Source organism: Bos javanicus, chromosome 1, assembly GCF_032452875.1.
Source record: "Bos javanicus breed banteng chromosome 1, ARS-OSU_banteng_1.0, whole genome shotgun sequence".
Classification (NCBI taxonomy): Eukaryota; Metazoa; Chordata; class Mammalia; order Artiodactyla; family Bovidae; genus Bos; species Bos javanicus.
Genome location: NC_083868.1, coordinates 74,316,987 through 74,336,074, shown reverse-complemented (window position 1 = coordinate 74,336,074; position 19,088 = coordinate 74,316,987). Strand labels below are relative to the sequence as shown.

Here is a 19,088-nt window from a genome sequence, read left to right as displayed (position 1 = left end):
CTTTAGCATTTTACAAGCTTAGATCAGGAGTTTTCATGATCTACACCTATTAGCTTTTTCTTAGGCAGCAGCTTGAGGGATATTTTCATGTCCACTGACTACTTTGAGCATAAAAACCCCTCAAACCTTGATATTTGTATTAAAAAACTAGGTAGAACAGTTGAATCATAGACTAAACTAAAGCATAGAAATATCAAAATGCAAGATATATTTTGGGTCTATGAATATGTGGGGGGGCAGAAACACAGGTCATGGGTAAATACAGAGCTGAGACCAGATCATGGAAGGTATTGATCATGTAATGTCATGTGAAAGAATGGGACTAATATGGGTTGTCTTGAAACACTCTTGAGCATGGTATTTATGAATTGCTCCAAACTATGTTTTAGAAGTGTGACTTGGTGACAGATTGAGGAATAGGTTAGAGAAAAATTGAGCAAGGCATAAAAAAACAATATTTAAGGTGAAAGTTAAAGGGATACTTTCAAATAAATATTTCTTCTGTAATAATTTAGACATGAAATGATAACTTAGATAACACCAACTATGAGGATGAAGAAGAGGGAGGGAGACAGGATGCAGGAGGTATTTGCAGAATCCATAGGATGTGGTGCCCTATTTGGTAGGAGAGAAAATGAGGAATAAAGACAATATGAAGAAACTTGCTAGAAACTTTCGGCACTAGAGGAGTATGAGTCCCCTTGTAGATGCCTTGACTTTGAAGAATCTTTGGACCTGTTGAAGGCGTCCAGTAAAAACCTTGAGATAACAGCCTGGCATATGACTCTTTGAAAATAAAAATTTCTCAAGTGATCATGGTTGAAACTATTTTCTTGGTAATCACTTAGAGAAAGTACAGAGTGAAAAGAGAAGAAGTCTCTGGACACATAGTAAATCCAAGAACACAGTTTTGCCTTTGAGGAAGTGTACTTCATCCCCGTATGCACTTCATCACAAACAACAGTATTCACAATGAACAGTTCAGTTGGAAATGGCAGCAACCTGGAATAATAAGCATTTCATTGGAAACCAGAATGTGACAAACTCCATAACTGTAAACAAGATTTCCCTAACCTAGCTCCCCCACCTCTAATCATGGACCATGTTTACAAAAATGGAATCTACTGACCTGTTTGCAAAACGACTGCTCTTACTGACCCCTGCCCAGAGGGCTTGACCTGAATAACTTCTGTTCCACAGAAAAGGACATGCTTCCGATAATCTTCCAAGCTGTGGGATTTCCAGGCTGTGGTGTTCTCTGCATGGGGCAGTGGTGTCTTTGTAACAGGTATACTTTCTCCTAAAGAAGATGGTATTTTGTTGATTTTGTGTGAACTTGGGTAGTAATTTAGAGCTGGTATTCACCAGTTTCAAGAAAGGATAGAAACCACAGTTAATCTGTTTGTTCATTCCTATCTCAAAAGTCAGATGACTATTCATTCTTAAGGATATTAGTGATGCAAGCAGTGGTATACTTGATTATATTTCAAATATTTGTTTAAGAGTTGCCTATCTTTCCCATACCTGGGAAAGTATGGCCAGTATGGTTTACTGTTTTTTATTTAAAAAGCATCCCATTTTAGAGAAAGGAGTTGCCACTTAATCATTTTCCTAAGTTTTCTTTAAGCCCAGCACTATTCTAGGCATGAAGAAGCTACAAAGCATGTTATTATTAGTTATTATTACTTGCCTCTTATTCACTTGTTTATCTGTCCATTCATCCATTGATTTGGCAAATGTGTCTAAGTGCTTATTCCATACCAGGCATTGCTCTAGATGCTGGCAATGTAATAATGAATAAGACAGAAATTCTGACCTCCTAAAGCTCAGGGAGCCAGGCCCATAAATATCAGTAAATAATTAATTAAATTGACAGTGTGGTAAATATTTTGGTAGCAGAACCAGGTGATCTGAAGATCCAACCCAAAAGGAAGATCAGGAAAGATTCTGTGTGCAAGTAATAGGTGACAATTGAAAGGCAATAAGCTCAGTCAGCTTAAGGAGGAGGAGAGAGCATTCTTAGGAGATCTGAGAGAAAGAGCATGGTGTGCTCTGGGTATTAATGGCAGTTGAGGGTGTTTGGAATGTTGAGTTTGGGGTAAAGGAAAGCAGCCCTGGAAGTACAGAGATGGGTGAGAAATGATGCCTGCAGGAAATCTGCACAATATTCTCAGTACTCTTCACGCTGGGGTAGAAGGAGAGGGAAACGGATGAAGATTGTCAAAAGGTACCAACTTCTCAGTAAGGTAAATAAGTAATAGGGATGTAATGTAAACATGATAAATATGATTAACACTGAATATGACCATTACTGCCACATGCTATATATGAAATTTGTTGTAAGAATAAATCCTAAGGGTTCTCATCATAAGGAATTTTTTAAATTTCTTTTTTATTTATTTGTTTTTTGTGAGATGATGGATGTTCACTGAACTTGTAATCATTTCATTATGTAAGTCAAGTCACGCTATACACCTTACATTTATACAGTGCTGTATGTTAATTACATCTCAAATCTCGAAGAAAAAAAATATTCTTCATGATCTTTTTTGGAGCTTGCAGTGAAAGAGAAATTAATGTAACAAGATAGGACCTCTGTTTCCCCTTCCTCTTTCTGGATGACCTCAGCCGTACTTCCATTAATTGGCATGTCTAAAAAGATATCCCAGTAATGCCTAGCTCCATCTTTCCTCTCTCCTGGGCCCTTGTTTGGTGCTTCTCGGTTGTTGGCTGTTCACCCCAACCTGGATATTCTACTAGCCTCTGGAACTCAACATTTCTAAAATCTGTATCAATATATTTAGCCCCAAATTTCCTCTTTAAATTTCGGTTTCTCTTAAGGTCTTACCTTGTTGCTGAGTCACAGATTTATAGTCTCAGAACCATTTTGATTCCTCCTCTTTCCATAATCTGCCTTTTCACAGAATGATTTTCCAAGTCCTAACATACCTTCCTCTGAGTGTCATTCCTGGACTTTTGCATCTAGGTCCCAGTGGCTTAAATGGCAATCATTGTTTGGTTCTTGGTGGTTGCATTAACAATGGATTAGCTGTGATTTGTTTAGCTCTCTGAAGTGCAAACATGTCCTCTGGGTAATTTGAGGCTACCATGGAACTAATCAATCTTTTTTTAAATAAACATCTCAACTTTGAAGTCCTGAATTAGGAAAATCCCCAATCCTTCCTTATGTGTTTTGTCTTTAGTCTCACACCCTACTGTACTCACAAAGCTTCTGATACCAGATGTGTAGGGTTTTTTCCTCCACAACATGCAATTCTGTGACATCAGCTGATTGTCCTATAATTTAACTCAATTAAATTCAATTTTGATACCATCCATCTGGAGATAGTGTCACATCCCACAGGTTAAGGGCTCGGTCCTGTAAGACTGTTCCCACCCCATTCAGATGCAAGTTGCAAATCCAGTTTGTCATCTGTGCTTCTAAAACATGACCCATAAATCGGAGGTTCCCATGATCCCTTCCTTGGATTCAGTTAATTTTATAAAGCGGCTCACAGAATTCAGGGAGATGCCTACTTACATTTAGCTGTTTATTAAAGAGTATTATAAAGGACACAGATTGACAACCAGGTGAAGGGGTACCTGGGGGACGGTCTGGGAGAGTTCTGAGTACAGGAACTTCTGTCCCCCTGGAGTTGGGGTGCATCATATTCCTGGTATGTGGGTGTGCTCATTCACCTGGAAGCTCTTTGAACCCCATACTATTAGGATTTTATGGAAGCTTCCTCATGTAGATATGATTAATTATCAACTCCATTTCCAGCCTTTCTTCCCTCTATAGAGAATGGGGGTTGAGGTTGAAAATTCCAAGTTTCTAATCATGGTTTGGTCTTTCTGGGGACCAGCCCCCATCCAGGAGCCATCCAGGTATCCACCAACAGCGGCCTCATGAGAACAAGAGACGCTCCTAGTGCTTTTATCAAGTAGGAATTTACAAGTGTTTCAAGAGCCCTGTGCCAGGAACTGGGTCAGAGACTAACATATCTATTTTCTCTTATCTCCCATTCTCCTAATTGTTCCTCCCCTCCAGTCCCCCCTTTCAGTCTTCCCAAACCATTTCCAGATGAATCCTAACAGAGGCTCCTTTTATTATCTCATTCTTTTCTCAAAAATCCTCCAACCTTTTCAGTTGCCATTGCTAATAAGCCTCAAACTCTCCTGCTAGGTTGTCAGAGCCACCACCATCTGAGCATCCATGGCTGTTATCACTCTACACAGACTTCAGCTAAACCAGGCCATGGACGTATTCTATTACTGACTCCGATTCTTTGCCAGTATTCTTCCTCTACTTTCCCTAATGGATGTACAACCAGATATCTCAGATACAAAGAAAATCAGCTCGGAGTTCAAAAAGAATAAGCTTCAGAGACAAAATAAAAATGCCAATAACACTTCTGGGCTCATAGATTTAAAAAGCACTAGAATTGGTTGAAACTGTCATCAGATTTTTGCTATTCAATTAGCAAGATAATGTTATATTTCCTACTTGGAAATACAGTTATACTGATTATAGTTACACAAGTTTAGGTTCTTTCTCGTGATCTAGGTAATATCAGAAAACAAGGACTTTGACATTTAAAATTTTTATATTCAGCATTTTCCCAGGGAATCCCAGGAAAGGATGGATTCTCCTAACAAAAGTTTGGATATCTATGTAGGCTGGAGAGGGTTTCAGAAGGAAAGACACTCACAGCCAACTGTTCACTTGGCTTCTGAGACCCGAAGATCCTGGCTGCTGTGAAATTGAAACTCCCTCCTTTGTCCACAATGAGCCAGATGTCTCTACATGGTGACAGTGTTTTGAAAGGTCAGGTCCTTGTTTATTTATACTTCTGGGACCATCAGATTATAAACTACTTGAGGGCAGGGACCTTTTCTCATTTCTCTTGTTGATTCCAGCACACAGTTCAGTGCTGGCACATAGCAGGCATCTCTGAAACTTTATTGAATAAATGGATGAATGAGTGAATAAATGAAAGAAAGACAGGAGTGAGAGAGAAGAAGAAAGGAAAACAGGAAGAGAGGAGAAGATCTGATCTATCCACTGACTACAAGCTTGTCTGGCAGGATATAAATATGAAATAACCTCTTAGGGGAATTCCTGTGTCCAGCTCAGACCACTACCTGATTCTGCACATACGATTCAAATAGATCAGTAATTCTAATGAGCAGAGGGAGGGTGAGGGACTGTGGCAGAGTGAAAGTTACCCCGCCCCCTCATAATTATCCCTAAGAGAACGAGAAACAGTAGTTGCAAGCGTAGGCTCTGGGGACAAAATGGCTGGGTTTAAGTATTTTATTTCCTTCATAGAACTTCCTGTTATTGGGAATTTATGTCATTTATCTGCCTTCATGTTTTCTGTCCTCCCACTAGAGTCCGCTCCATGAGGGCAGAAATCTGCCTGTTCACTGCTGTCTCCCCAGCACCTAGTAGAGCGTCTGCTCCATAGTGGGGGCTAATAAACATTTGTTGAATGAATGAATGAATGAATAAACAAATGAATTCTAATTTCAGCTCTACCACTTTCAAGCTGTGTAACCTTAGGCAAATAAACTACCCTCTCGGGACCTCAGATTCTCTCACTTTGCAGAGCTGTGCATTGAATGAAAAAACATGTGTAAAATGCTAGCATAACACCTAATATTTATGAGAGCTAAGAAAAATTAGCTATTGCTACCAGGAAAAAATTTCTCCCCACAGTACTCCTTTTTTCCTCTGGACCCTTCGGGAAGAGCTAAATCTTGAAGGGGATCACTGTCTCAGGAGGTACAAGAAAAGAGCAAGGGACTGGCTTTTGAATTTCAAAAGTCACTCATAAATTTACCATAAATTTTAGAGACCACCTGAGAGAAAGAAGAAAGCTTTTCTGCTCATCATGCCTTTCTTTTACTACTTTTCTAGCCAAATAAAAATCCAAAGAGTAGGAATTGGAAGAAAGTCTAAAGAGAGGTTGGATATCGTATGTCTATGAGAGAAGGGGCCCGAACCAAACTAGGACATGGAAACATTCTAGAAGTTTGTGGAAACTGAGTGCAAACGTCGCCGGGGTCTGCCTCATTTCCTGGTAGATAGTTCCCCGACGTTCCCCGAGCTCTGAGTGGCATGAGGCAACCACAGAGAGGAGCGTGTCCTAGACCAGAGGCCTCTCCCCAGTACCTAGCACAACTTCTGTAGCCAGACTAGAATGGGGGGCGTGGGGGCGGGGCTCCTGCTAACTGCTGGGATACCTGACTTATATCAGATGCTTCACACCACACACTTTCAAGAATGGCCAAATTTGAAGCCAAAATTAAAATGAAGTGTAGGTATAAAATAAAGTTGAGCTTTTTGCCTAGTGGAGTTTATGACGAGAGGATGAGGTTAAGATGATGCTAAGGAAAATTCTGCAATGCGCATGTGCTATAAATGGGACTAATCCTGAGAAAGGAAAAGGCAAGGAGACACAAAACAAAAAAACAGTACCTGTACCCATCCTAGAATCATTGTATTCACTCCTATGGTCCCTCATGCCTGGAAGCCAATCCACCTCCAACTCGGACCCTTTCACTCATTAGCTGAGCAGCCCTAGTCTCTTCACTTCAGTTTCCCTGTCTGTAAATTGGGTATTATAATAGCGCCTAGTCTAATTTGTTTTATGTTACAATGAAGTGAGATATAAAAGTTGTTTATGCAAGTATAAATTGCTATAGAGATGCTAGGAATATTTGCTACTCTTCTTACATAAAGACTTCTGTATATGTAAAGGACTATTTTTGCACATGGAGGATATTACCTGAGTCACATTTATGAACACATACTCAAGAAATACAGTTGCAGTTTCAGGAATCTAACCTTAATCTAATTACTCAATCAGGATCCTTCCCAGGAATACATAGTGAGTGGGAGGATCTAGGCAAGCTATGTAATAAAATATTCAAAGCATGCTGGTACTGAGGTCTATTTCAAGAAATTAATGAGAAAGAGATGGCTATATTTCTATTTTATGTGTTTATCTCTAAAGTTGACTTTATCAATACTTAGGCTGCATAGATATTAATACTGATGACTTTGTTTTTCCTGAAACAGGCCCTCAGAAAAGCCACTGACCATTTGAGGTCATTTTAGGTCAACTTTGCACATTTGTTAAAAGGTGACATTTTTGTGTTTGCTGCTTCTCTGGGACTTTCTGAGTTTTCCTAAGAATCAGGCAAGCATGATCCTCCAGGTCAGATGACCCAGGGGAGTAAACCCTGCTGTGTGTCCCCTCTCTAGTCTCACTGCCACGCTCTCTGTTGCCTTCAGAGACACTGTTCTTGGTTGTCAAGCTATTGGAAATGAGAGATAGTTGTTGCCTCTGAGTGAAGAGCACGGTTTTCTTGGGGGTGAGGTTTGTACCTGAGGTACTATGGCAACATTCTGGATGAGAGATATGATCAGTATGCAAATCGTCAACACTACCATTACAAGGCAGTTAGATCTTAACACATTAAAGGGGTATTTTGTAATTATACTGCACATATTTATGTTTACTGCATTTTCTTGTCTCAGTTTTAAATTAAGCAGGCTCATCTTTAATGGGAAATATGCTTCTGTTGAACAATTTAGGAATTAGAGAATGACTCTCTTTATGTTTAGGTGATGTTAAAAAATTTTGTGCATGTGTTTTTTCTTTTCCTTGTCTTACACTATTTGGAAACAGAAAAATGCACCAACTGTAAACACAAAAGACCAATAATTTCTTTTTCATGTTTCCATATGGTTTTTTTCTTCTTTAATTAAGATGCCCTGTGTATTTTCTTCTTCTTCTTCTTCTTCTTCTTTTTTTCTTTTTGGCTTAAAGAATATGTTATAGATAGAGCCTTACTAATTACTCAAATTCAAATGGACTGTACACAAATGAGGACAAGGACAGTTCAAGCCGTAACTAGAAAACCAGTTTTATGCTCAGTGAGATCAACTGGAAACACAATTCTAAAGAACAGAACTGTTTTACTGCCTTTCTGGAAGACCCAACTCAATCTTTCTCCCACTGAAAACTGGGGCTCAGTTTTCCATCTACAGAATACAGGGCTGGATAAACTCCCTATGCCCTGTCAATTGTGAGCTGACGGTTTTAGTCTGTGTTTTGTTCGAACAGGTGTATAAACCATCCTCATATTTATAAAGAGATTGTGCATCAAATAGTAGGATCTTCTCACCCAACTCTAAACTCAAAGCATCTTATTCATCTCACTCATGGGGTAGTTAATTAATTACAAGTTGTATCAGTCTTTTCTTCTAGGTTCATATGTATTGTGGTTTTCATTCTGATATTTTAAAATTTCCTTATCTACATATATTGCTTTCATTCACATGAATAGCCTGGATGTGTCTTCCCCATCTATCTCTCAATACCTTTGTGGTTGTTCAGTCACTAAGTTGTGTACATAAAGCAGGTAAGTGTATGCTGATCTGCTTTGCTCACTTGGCCTGGTTGTTGGAAGGAAAGAAAGAGGAAGCTCCATGACAACTGCCTACCTGTGAGCATGCCTTCATTCACCACGCAACTTCCATCAATCAGAACAGCATCACAAGGCAATGAAAGCTTTCCTGGAAGAATAAGAACATCTCCGGGAACCAAGAGACGGGATTCCAGCTCTTGCAAACCTATATAGGAGCAACATTTTCATGATCAGATGAACTTTTCATGTTTTTACCTAACAATCAAAACAGCTGAGAACTCTTATCAACTTTTTGCTCAAGAACTACCCTGCATGCTCACCTGCTCCAGCCTCTTTTCACTCAATTGCAGATTCCCAGAAAACTAGGGTTAGGGAATTGGTGTCTGGGTCTTAGGAAAGGATTTGCTCAGCAATAGGATCCCATCTTGATCCTAGTACCTGGGACAGCACTCTGTCCACAGGAGACCCTTAAAGGGCATTGGTCCATGGAAGAGTGCCCCTTTGCGTCTGCTTACATCCTTTAGCTGGGTTCCTGACCCCCTATAGCACACTCAGTACTTGGATCAGGGCCCATGTAAACACTCCAGACAACTTCCACTGCTCTGGAGTACAGCTCCTCACTTCTTGCTGTGAGCCATGGTCACCTTAGCCCAGGTAACTCGGAGCAAATGCCCACTGTCCATCCAGCCACCCATAAGCCTTATACAGGTCTGGTTTCCATATAACAGATACAAATATATGCTGCTGGGTCTGTTTGAGATGGTTAGTTAGCAAATCAAAAAGCCTTAAGAAGGCTTACCCAGTAACATTCCAGTGAGTGAAATATGGAGTACAGAGGGGATTTGAAATAAACCAGACATTGAGTAGAAACAGTTCAATCAGGGCTGGGGTCAGGGTGAGGCATGCCAGGCACCTAAGGTACAGAATTCAACAAGGGGCTCACTCTCAGTATCCTGCAGGTACAAGTCAGCATTCTTATGACCTTGCTGCCTTAAATTTTCAATCTATGATGACTTGTTTGCCTTGCCCAGCCCCAGTTCTCAGTATAATCAAAGAGACTTCCTCCTTGACTTATCATCAAAACAAATGAGACCAACTCCACTCCAAATACTAGGATGCTGATGAAAGCAAAACACATCACTTACCTTTGCCTTTTACAGTGATCTTGACCTGGACTTTGTTGTGATCCTCCACAAGGTTGTGCAGCTTCACTGATTGCTGTAAATTTAAAGTCAGTATTTAAATATTAGATAGTCCATATCCTGAAAACCACCTGATCTCAATACAGTAAATGCTGAACCTGCTGCCACAGTCAAACTGACTCTGGGAAAGACTCAAGTCTACTTTCCAAGCTCCTACTTTCCTGTTTCAACCCCTACCTCACTCAACTCCCTATTCAGAGCAGCAAGTATGCTCATTAGCTTAATGCTATTTCAATCCCAGGAAAAATGATGCACAGCCACTGTTTCACCAGCTAAAGCTAAGGATCTGAGACTTCGTTTCTGGAAGATGCATGATTAGACTGAAGAAAACCAATGACACCACAAACAGGTGACTCCCCTTCTCTGTGTCTCTGTTGCTCTGTCTGTAAAAAGCAAAGCGGAATTTGATCTGTAAGGGGTTTCCATTGTAAGAGCCTCTGAATACTTAGGTTGTAATTTGATTGCATGTGAAACAACTATCACCTCTTCTATGAACTGGTGGATTTTCATATTGGATAATTCTGCAGACCGGACTCATACTGCTCTATTTGGAATTCTGGTGCTACAACTTTTCAGTTATTCAGCCTGTTTAACCCCCTTTTCCTCATCTAAAGGCAGAGGTAAGAACAGTATCTATTTTATATGGTTATTTTAAGTTACTTTATGCTTATTTTACTTATCACTTTGAATAGTACTCATTACTATAGTATGAGTTTGATGAATGTTGATGACTAATAAGAAAGCTGTCATTAAAGAAACAAAAGAAAACACTTTTCTGAGTACATCAGCTGAACAAATTCACTTGAAGTGGGATTCATTGAGGTAAGACCCTGACAAAGTGGAGAGAATGGAGGCAGCCTGGAGAAGTGGAGGAAGCATCTCCTAGGATAACTCAGGGAATGAGAAAAGAGAGGTGAGAGAGGATGTGATCCACAGAGTCACCTAAACTGACTCTTAGGCCACCAGCCAGAGGCGAGTGCAATGCCAGACTAACCGGAGCCTCCCTGGAAGGCTGTGTATGAATGTCAGTTACTCAGATCAGATCAGATCAGATCAGTCGCTCAGTTGTGTCTGACTCTTTGTGACCCCATGAATCGCAGCACGCCAGGCCTCCCTGTCCATCACAAACTCCTGGAGTTCACCCAGACTCACGTCCATCAAGTCAGTGATGCCATCCAGTCATCTCATCCTCTGTCGTCCCCTTCTCCTCCTGCTCCCTATCCCTCCCAGCATCAGAGTCTTTTCCAATGAGTCAACTCTTCCCATGAGGTGGCCAAAGTACTGGAGTTTCAGCTTTAGCATCATTCCTTCCAAAGAAATTCCAGGGCTGATCTCCTTCAGAATAGACTGGTTGGATCTCCCTGCAGTCCAAGGGACTCTTAAGAGTCTTCTCCAACACTACAGTTCAAAAGCATCAATTCTTCAGCACTCAGCCTTCTTCACAGTCCAACTCTCACATCCATACATGACCACAGGAAAAACCATAGCCTTGACTAGACTTGACTTTGTTGGCAAAGTAATGTCTCTGCTTTTGAATATGCTATCTAGGTTGGTCATAACTTTTCTTTCAAGGAGTAAGCGTCTTTTAATTTCTTGGCTGCAGTCACTATCTGTAGTGATTTTGGAGCCCAGAAAAAAAGTCTGACACTGTTTCCACTGTTTCCCCATCTATTTCCCATGAAGTGGTGGGACCGGATGCCATGATCTTAGTTTTCTGAATGTTGAGCTTTAAGCAAACTTTTCACTCTGCACTTTCACTTTCAACAAGAGGCTTTTGAGTTCCTCTTCACTTTCTGCCATAAGGGTGGTGTCATCTGCATATCTGAGGTTATTGATATTTCTCCAGGCAATCTGGATTCCAGCTTGGGCTTCCTCCAGTCCAGCGTTTCTCATGATGTATTCTGCATAGAAGTTAAATAAACAGGGTGACGATATACAGCCTTGACGAACTCCTTTTCCTGTTTGGAACCAGTCTGTTGTTCCATGTCCAGTTCTAACTGTTGCTTCCTGACCTGCATACAAATTTCTCAAGAGGCAGATCAGGTGGTCTGGCATTCCCATCTGTTTCAGAATTTTCCACAGTTTATTGTGATCCACACAGTCAAAGGCTTTGGCATAGTCAATAAAGCAGAAATAGATGTTTTTCTGAAACTCTCTTGCCTTTTCCATGATCCAGCGGATGTTGGCAATTTGATCTCTGGTTCCTCTGCCTTTTCTAAAACCAGCTTGAACATCAGGAAGTTCACGGTTCACATATTGCTGAAGCCTGGCTTGGAGAATTTTGAGTATTATTTTACTAGCATGTGAGATGAGTGCAATTGTGTGGTAGTTTGAGCATTCTTTGGGATTGCCTTTCTTTGGGATTGGAATGAGAACTGACCTTTTCCAGTCCTGTGGCCACTGCTGAGTTTTCCAAATTTGCTTGCATATTGAGTGCAGCACTTTCACAGCATCATCTTTCAGAATTTGGAATAGCTCAACTGGAATTCCATCACCTCCACTAGCTTTGTTCGTAGTGATGCTTTCTAAGGCCCACTTGACTTCACATTCCAGGATGTCTGGCTCTAGGTGAGTGATCACACCATCGTGATTATCTGGGTCGTGAAGATCTTTTTTGTACAGTTCTTCTGTGTATTCTTGCCACCTCTTCTTAATATCTTCTCTTTCTGTTAGGTCCATACCATTTCTGTCCTTTATCGAGCCCATTTTTGCATGAAATGTTCCTTTGGTACCTCTGATTTTCTTGAAGGGATCCCTAGTCTTTCCCATTCTGTTGTTTTCCTCTATTTCTTTGCACTGATCACTGAGGAAGGCTTTCTTATCTCTTCTTGCTATTCTTTGGAACTCTGCATTCAGATGTTTATATCTTTCCTTTTCTCCTTTGCTTTTTGCTTCTCTTCTTTTCACAGCTATTTGTAAGGCCTCCCCAGACAGCCATTTTGCTTTTTTGCATTTCTTTTCCATGGGGATGGTCTTGATCCCTGTCTCCTGTACAATGTCACGAACCTCATTCCATAGTTCATCAGGCACTCTATCTATCAGATCTAGGCCCTTAAATCTATTTCTCACTTCCACTGTATGATCATAAGGGATTTGATTTAGGTCATACCTGAATGGTCTAGTGGTTTTCCCTACTTTCTTCAATTTAAGTCTGAATTTGGCAATAAGGAGTTCATGATCTGAGCCACAGTCAGCTCCTGGTCTTGTTTTTGCTGACTGTATAGAGCTTCTCCATCTTTGGCTGCAAAGAATGTAATCAATCTGATTTCGGTGTTGACCATCTGGTGATGTCCATGTGTAGAGTCTTCTCTTGTGTTGTTGGAAGAGGGTGTTTGCTATGACCAGTGGATTTTCTTGGCAAAACGCTATTAGTCTTTGCCCTGCTTCATTCTGTATTCCAAGACCAAATTTGCCTGTTACTCCAGGTGTTTCTTGACTTCCTACTTTTGCATTCCAGTCCCCTATAATGAAAAGGACATCTTTTTTGGGTGTTCTAAAAGATCTTGTAGGTCTTCATAGAACCTTTCAACTTCAGCTTCTTCAGCGTTACTGGTTGGGGCTTAGACTTGGATTACTGTGATATTGAATGGTTTGCCTGGAAACGAACAGAGATCAGATACCTCTAAATAGAAGAGGTCTAAATACTGTCAACAGTACTTAAACACCGTAATTTAGCTTACCATACAGCTTACCATTGGAGAAGGCAATGGCACCCCACTCTAGTACTCTTGCCTGGAAAATCCCATGGACGGAGGAGCCTGGTAGGCTGCAGTCCATGGGGTCTCGAAGAGTCGGACACGACTGAGCGACTTCACTTTCCCTTTTCACTTTCATGCATTGGAGAAGGAAATGGCAACCCACTCCAGTGTTCTTGCCTGGAGAATCCCAGGGATGGGGAAGCCTGGTGGGCTTCTGTCTATGGGGTCGCACAGAGTCGGACACGACTGAAGCGACTTAGCAGCAGCAGCAACAGCTTACCATACTTCAGATATAATAAAACTTCTCTTTAGATATTAAATTATTTTTGTCTGTTGTGTTGATAATGTTTAATGTTATAAATGTCATCAGGCTTAGACAAGAATTACACACAATTATGCAACTTTCCTCTTGAGAGAACATAATGAGTTTGGTAAGTTTGGTGTTAATATTTATGTAGAACAATTTATTATTTATTTCAGTTTTGCTTCAAAAACTAAACTTCAGTCATTTGGGCCAATTGAGTGGAAGAAGTGATATTACTGTTGGGCACATATTCGTTGGCCTAGGGTGACTTCCTGAGGCTTGCCTGTTGGCACATTCATTTAATTATGGATGACAATGAGAACGTGGTTTGGTAGCAAGACCGCTAGATTCAGTCAGGATTCCTGAGTGGGTTGAGGCTTACCCACCAACCAGTCAGGTACCCCTATATAATAACACATTTCACCATATAAGCTGTTTCCTTTGTCAACAGACAACAATGAATTGGATCATTTTCAGGTTCCCTTCAAGCTCTACAAAAACATGATACTGATTTATTTTGCATATCAAAGATTCATTCAGATTTCCAAGGCTTCATAGGAGAAATATTCACAGCATAGCAAATGACTCAAATTATTGTTTTTAAATAGTTTAAAACTTTATTCAATCACCAAGTGCCAGGTGTTATTTTAGGCACTTGGAATATGTTGCTTGATTTTTTTTAATCCTCAAAATAATCCTATGATGAAAATGCTATTACTCCCAGTGTACATATAACTAAAAACAAAAACAATAAAACAAAAAACAGGGGCTTAAAAATGTTAAAGTAACTTGCCCATAATCACTGACTTATTAAGTATGAAAACCAACAACAACAAAAAGGTTCGTCTGACTAAAGCCTTTTCTGTGGGTGAAAATGGTCTCTGAAAGTGCTTGAAAGCAGCTTTTGTCCTAAAGAGAAGAGAAACATCCTTCCTTACAAATTCCTTTGTTTTCTTGCATAGCAAACTCCTTTAGTTAATGTCAATTTCAACTTTGCTTAAGAGGATGGTAACACATTTGGAAGTGGTGAAGCCTGGGTCAATAATACTTGACTATAATTCTGCAAACTTATGAAGGCATAAAGCTGAATTTGTTTATCAAACTCAGCATCTTGCATAACCTGCCAAGCTTTCCTGTCTTTGCTTGAGCTATTCCCTAGGATGTTCACCCCCATTTTCTACTAGCCAACTCTTTCTATTCCTATACATAAAGCCCTGTTGAAATATCTCCAATCCATAAGTCCTTAACACTCGCAGGAAGAATTAATTGTCCCACTCTCTGTGTTTCCTCCTGTGTTAGTGCATAGATCCCATTCCACTAGAGCTATCTGTTTTCTTGTCAGTTCTCTACTCCAAGTCAGGAGGTTCAAAGATGGGACTACATATTCATCTATGTATCCCCTGTGGCCTTCACATAGTAGGCCCTTAGCAAATATTTATTTAACTCAGCTGAATAATTCTACTTCGCCCAACATTCTGCAGTAAAATAATATAAGCATCCTCTTTGAGCTAATGTACTCAGAAACGCTACACAAACGGGTTTCTATGACAACCAACCAGCTAGGAGAAAGCCAGCACTGTGATGCTTGCCATGATTTCCAAGCTCACTGCCTGATTTTCATTAGGTCCCCTCTGGTTTCTCCAGTTCCTGTTCAGTGAGACCAGGATTCCCTTCCAAAATGAATTTGCATATTGTTATTATTCGGCGTCTGTTGCTATGTGTCCTTGTGTTTGCGGTGGCTGGATTTCCTCCAGAGATGAATAATGAGGGCATTAACTCAGGTGTCTCCTGAGCCCAGCTCAGTCCTGATTGAGGCAAAGAACTATGGGCCAGCTATGTCCATGCTATTGACAGCGGCCACCGTGGAGCCAGCAGTGGAGCGTGCAGTACAGTTCAATGGAAATGCAAATGGGTGCCAAGGTTTGTGCTCATTATCTGCGTCAAAAGTGGTACAAAGGGACCATGTTGCACTGGGGCGTTTCTTGGCCTAGGCAAGGTAACCTCTCTCTGTGCGACATTGTCAGTGGCTAGAGTGGGTGCAGGGGGATATCTTATTCCACTTCTGACAACATTCTTCTCCTTTGCAGTTTTCAAAAGCATGTATTTGTTTAGCATAATTTAGAAATGGCAGTAAGTAGATGATTTTTCTTCCCTTTTTCCCAGCTCTCCTGCCCAAATCTGCTCTTTGTTATAAATTATCAAAATTATCATTTACTGCCACAGGAAACTCACAAGTTACTTGGAGATTTTGCTCAAGGGGAAAGTGACTCAGAGTCAGGAAACCTGGGATGAAGGTCTATAGCCACCCTTCCTTGGGTGAATGTGATTAAATCACTTTACCTCCCTGATTGCTCCTATCCCTCCCTGTAATTTGTGTATCATTTCACAGTTTGCCAAGCCTCATACAAGCACCTTCATTATAAATATCAAATTCCACTGCAAATTGTAAAGCACTAAATGGATTAGCTGAGGACTATTTAATTAATAATATAGCAATTAATTATTATTAATTGCTGAGGACTTGTGATTTAAACTACAAAGAGATAGTTGCAGGAAACTGGCCCTTTTTGTATAGTGTTACAAGAGGCCTTGCAGGTTGGGTCAGATAAGCTTTTATTAACAAATGCTAACTGCTAATGGGTTTAGTGTCCTCATTTCAAAGAAGCCTTTTGCAAAATTGCCATCAAGTCTGAAATTCCCATGCTACTGTTTGGACTAAAGGGAGGCATTCAGGGATTTTTAAGTTGTAGGATCTGAATATTTAAATTCTATGAATAATTTTAAAGTAAATATTAAGAAAATGACAAATAGAAAAAATTAAAATACCTAATTTTGGAAAAGGAGAGCTTTATAACAAAAAAAAGAGGAGACTTTTAAGACAAAAACCCAGAAACCATAAAGAAAAGGAAACATATTTAAATAGACATATTTTTTAAATCTAGCAAAAGTCAAGGTCAAGATAAAGAAGATTTAAAAAACAGAACTTTTTCACATATATAATGGATATAAAAAAGAGAGTAAATAAAAGTGCAAATCTCTTTTACACAAAGGAAAGTGTGTCTAATCTCAGTAGTAATCAGGGAAGTGTAAATTAAAACATCAATGAGACAGAATTTTCAAAAATGTATTAGATGGAAAATTTTAAATACCAAGGTATAACACCTAATGCTGGTCAGGATCTGGGAAAATAGATATTCTCATATGTTGCCAGTAAGAGACTGAATTATTCCATTTAGGGAAAATAATACTACAGTATTTATTAACGTCCAAAATATACATATCTTGTTTTGCTGAAAAAAGAGACACAAACACTAATATGTAAGGATACACTATATTGTTCAGTCGCTCATTCGTGTCCGACTCTCCACGACCCCATGAATCGCAGCACGCCAGGCCTCCCTGTCCATCACCAACTCCCAGAGTTCACTCAGACTCACGTCCATAGAGTCAGTGATGCCATCCAGCCATCTCATCCTCTGTCGTCCCCTTCTGCTCCTGCCCCCAATCCCTCCCAGCATCAGAGTCTTTTCCAATGAGTCAGCTCTTCCTTGTTGTATATCTTCAACGATATACAGCTTTGACATACTCCTTTTCCTATTTGGAACCAGTATGGTGTTCCATGTCCAGTTCTAACTGTTGCTTCCTGACCTGCATATAGGTTTCTCAAGAGGCAGGTCAGGTGGGCTGGTATTCCCATCTCTTTCAGAATTTTCCACAGTTTATTGTGATCCACACAGTCAAAGGCTTTGGCATAGGCAATAAAGCAGAAATAGATGTTTTTCTGGAACTCTCTTGCTTTTTCTATGATCCAGTGGATGTTGTAGTTAGTTTTAATTCAATATATGTGTTGTAGAGAAGAAACCCCTTATTTTCCATAAAGAGGAAAACAGTTGAATAAATGATGGTAGGCCATGGAATATCACATCATTATTTTTAGACATAATTTAAAATTATTTGTTATAGTGGATGGCCATTGTATAAACTATAAAGTGAAAAACTCCAGTTCCAGTTTAATTCATATAGGACAATTCTGTTTTGATTAAAAACAAATTAAGAAATTCATCAAGGAACTTCTCTGGTGGTACAGTGGATAAGAATCTGCTTGCCAATGCAGGGGACATCAGTTCAATCCCTGGTCCAGAAAGATTTCACATGCCTTGGAGGAACTAAGTCCATGTGCCACAACTACTGAGTCCAAGTGCCTACAGCTTTTGCTCTGCAACAGGAGAAGATTGAGAAGTCCATGCATTGCAAGGAAGAGTAGCCCCTGCTCGCAGCAACTAGAGAAAGTCAAGCGACTGAACTGAACTGAACAGAAACTTGTCAGGCTGGTTTCAGCAGAAGTTGAGAGTTTATGAAGATGCAGAAATGTCCTATGAACCTAAGGTGGGAAGCACAGCCAAGTCTCCCAAGGGAGTTTCCAGACTAGGTGCAGGGAAACGCTGTGAGAAACAGGTTACTCTCTCTGTTGGACTGATTATTGCTTACCTCTATGTCTCACTGTGTATTTTGTTCACTCTTTTCCCTACTTTTTCTGAGGAAGTGTGTGTGTGTGTGTGCGTGTGTGTGTGTGTTTCTCTGCTTGTCCATATGCAGGGATAGAGGGTTGCCACCCTGCTCCTAACTATACATCATAGATCACTTTCCTAACAGAATATGGCCAGCAGCTTCAAGCTTTTATTCCAGGATTCCAGGCAGAAGGATTCCAGTCAGCTTCCACCAGATCAGATGCCCCCTTTCCAACTAGTTGTGCCAGTGGAGGGAGAAAGCCACATGGAACAAACCATCTGTGGGCTTCCAGAGCTCTAGGTACACCTAGTTTTCAGAAAAAAAGGAGTGAGGGTGCAGCATTTTCTCCAAAATATGTTTGCTTCATTGCATATTTGCCATAGAATAGGAGGCTGGGAGGAGGAACCCAGGTTCCTCAGCTCAGCCCCCTGGTGAAGTCCATCTACGCTTTACGTCCTTGGGTTCCATGAGCTCAGTTCAATTCATTTCAGTTGCTCAGTTGTGTCCGACTCTTTGCAACCCCGTGGACTGCAGCATGCCAGGCTTCCCTGTCCATCAGCAACTCCCAGAGTTTCCTCAAAGTCATGTCCATCAAGTCAGTGATGCCATCCAGCCATCTCATCCTCTGTCGTCCCCTTCTCCTCCTGCCTTCAATCTTTCCCAGCATCAGAGTCTTTTCAAATCAATCAGTTCTTTGCATCAGGTGGCCAAAGTATTGGAATTTCAGCTTCAGCATCAGTCCTTCCAATGAATATTCAAGATTGATTTCCTTTAGGATGGACTAGTTGGATCTCCTTACAGTCCAAGGGACTCGCAAGAGTCTTCTCCAACACCAGAGTTCAAAGGCATCAATTCTTTGGCGCTCAACTTTCTCTTTGGTCCAACTCTCACATCCATACACGACTACTGGAAAAACCAAAGCTTTAACTAGAT

The 19,088-nt window shown here is 40.5% G+C and overlaps 1 protein-coding gene across 1 annotated transcript in view; it reads right to left on the bottom strand.

The window, feature by feature from the left end:
• ATP13A5 (ATPase 13A5) overlaps window positions 1–19,088 on the bottom strand; it is a 116,514-nt gene that overhangs the window by 58,373 nt on the left and 39,053 nt on the right. Inside the window, exons 8-10 of the mRNA XM_061412700.1 lie at window positions 9,588–9,660; window positions 8,519–8,647; window positions 1,130–1,300 (exon numbers count right to left, since the gene is read on the bottom strand). Of these exons, the coding sequence (XP_061268684.1) occupies window positions 1,130–1,300; window positions 8,519–8,647; window positions 9,588–9,660 (373 nt within the window). The remainder of the gene's footprint in view (window positions 1–1,129; window positions 1,301–8,518; window positions 8,648–9,587; window positions 9,661–19,088) is intronic.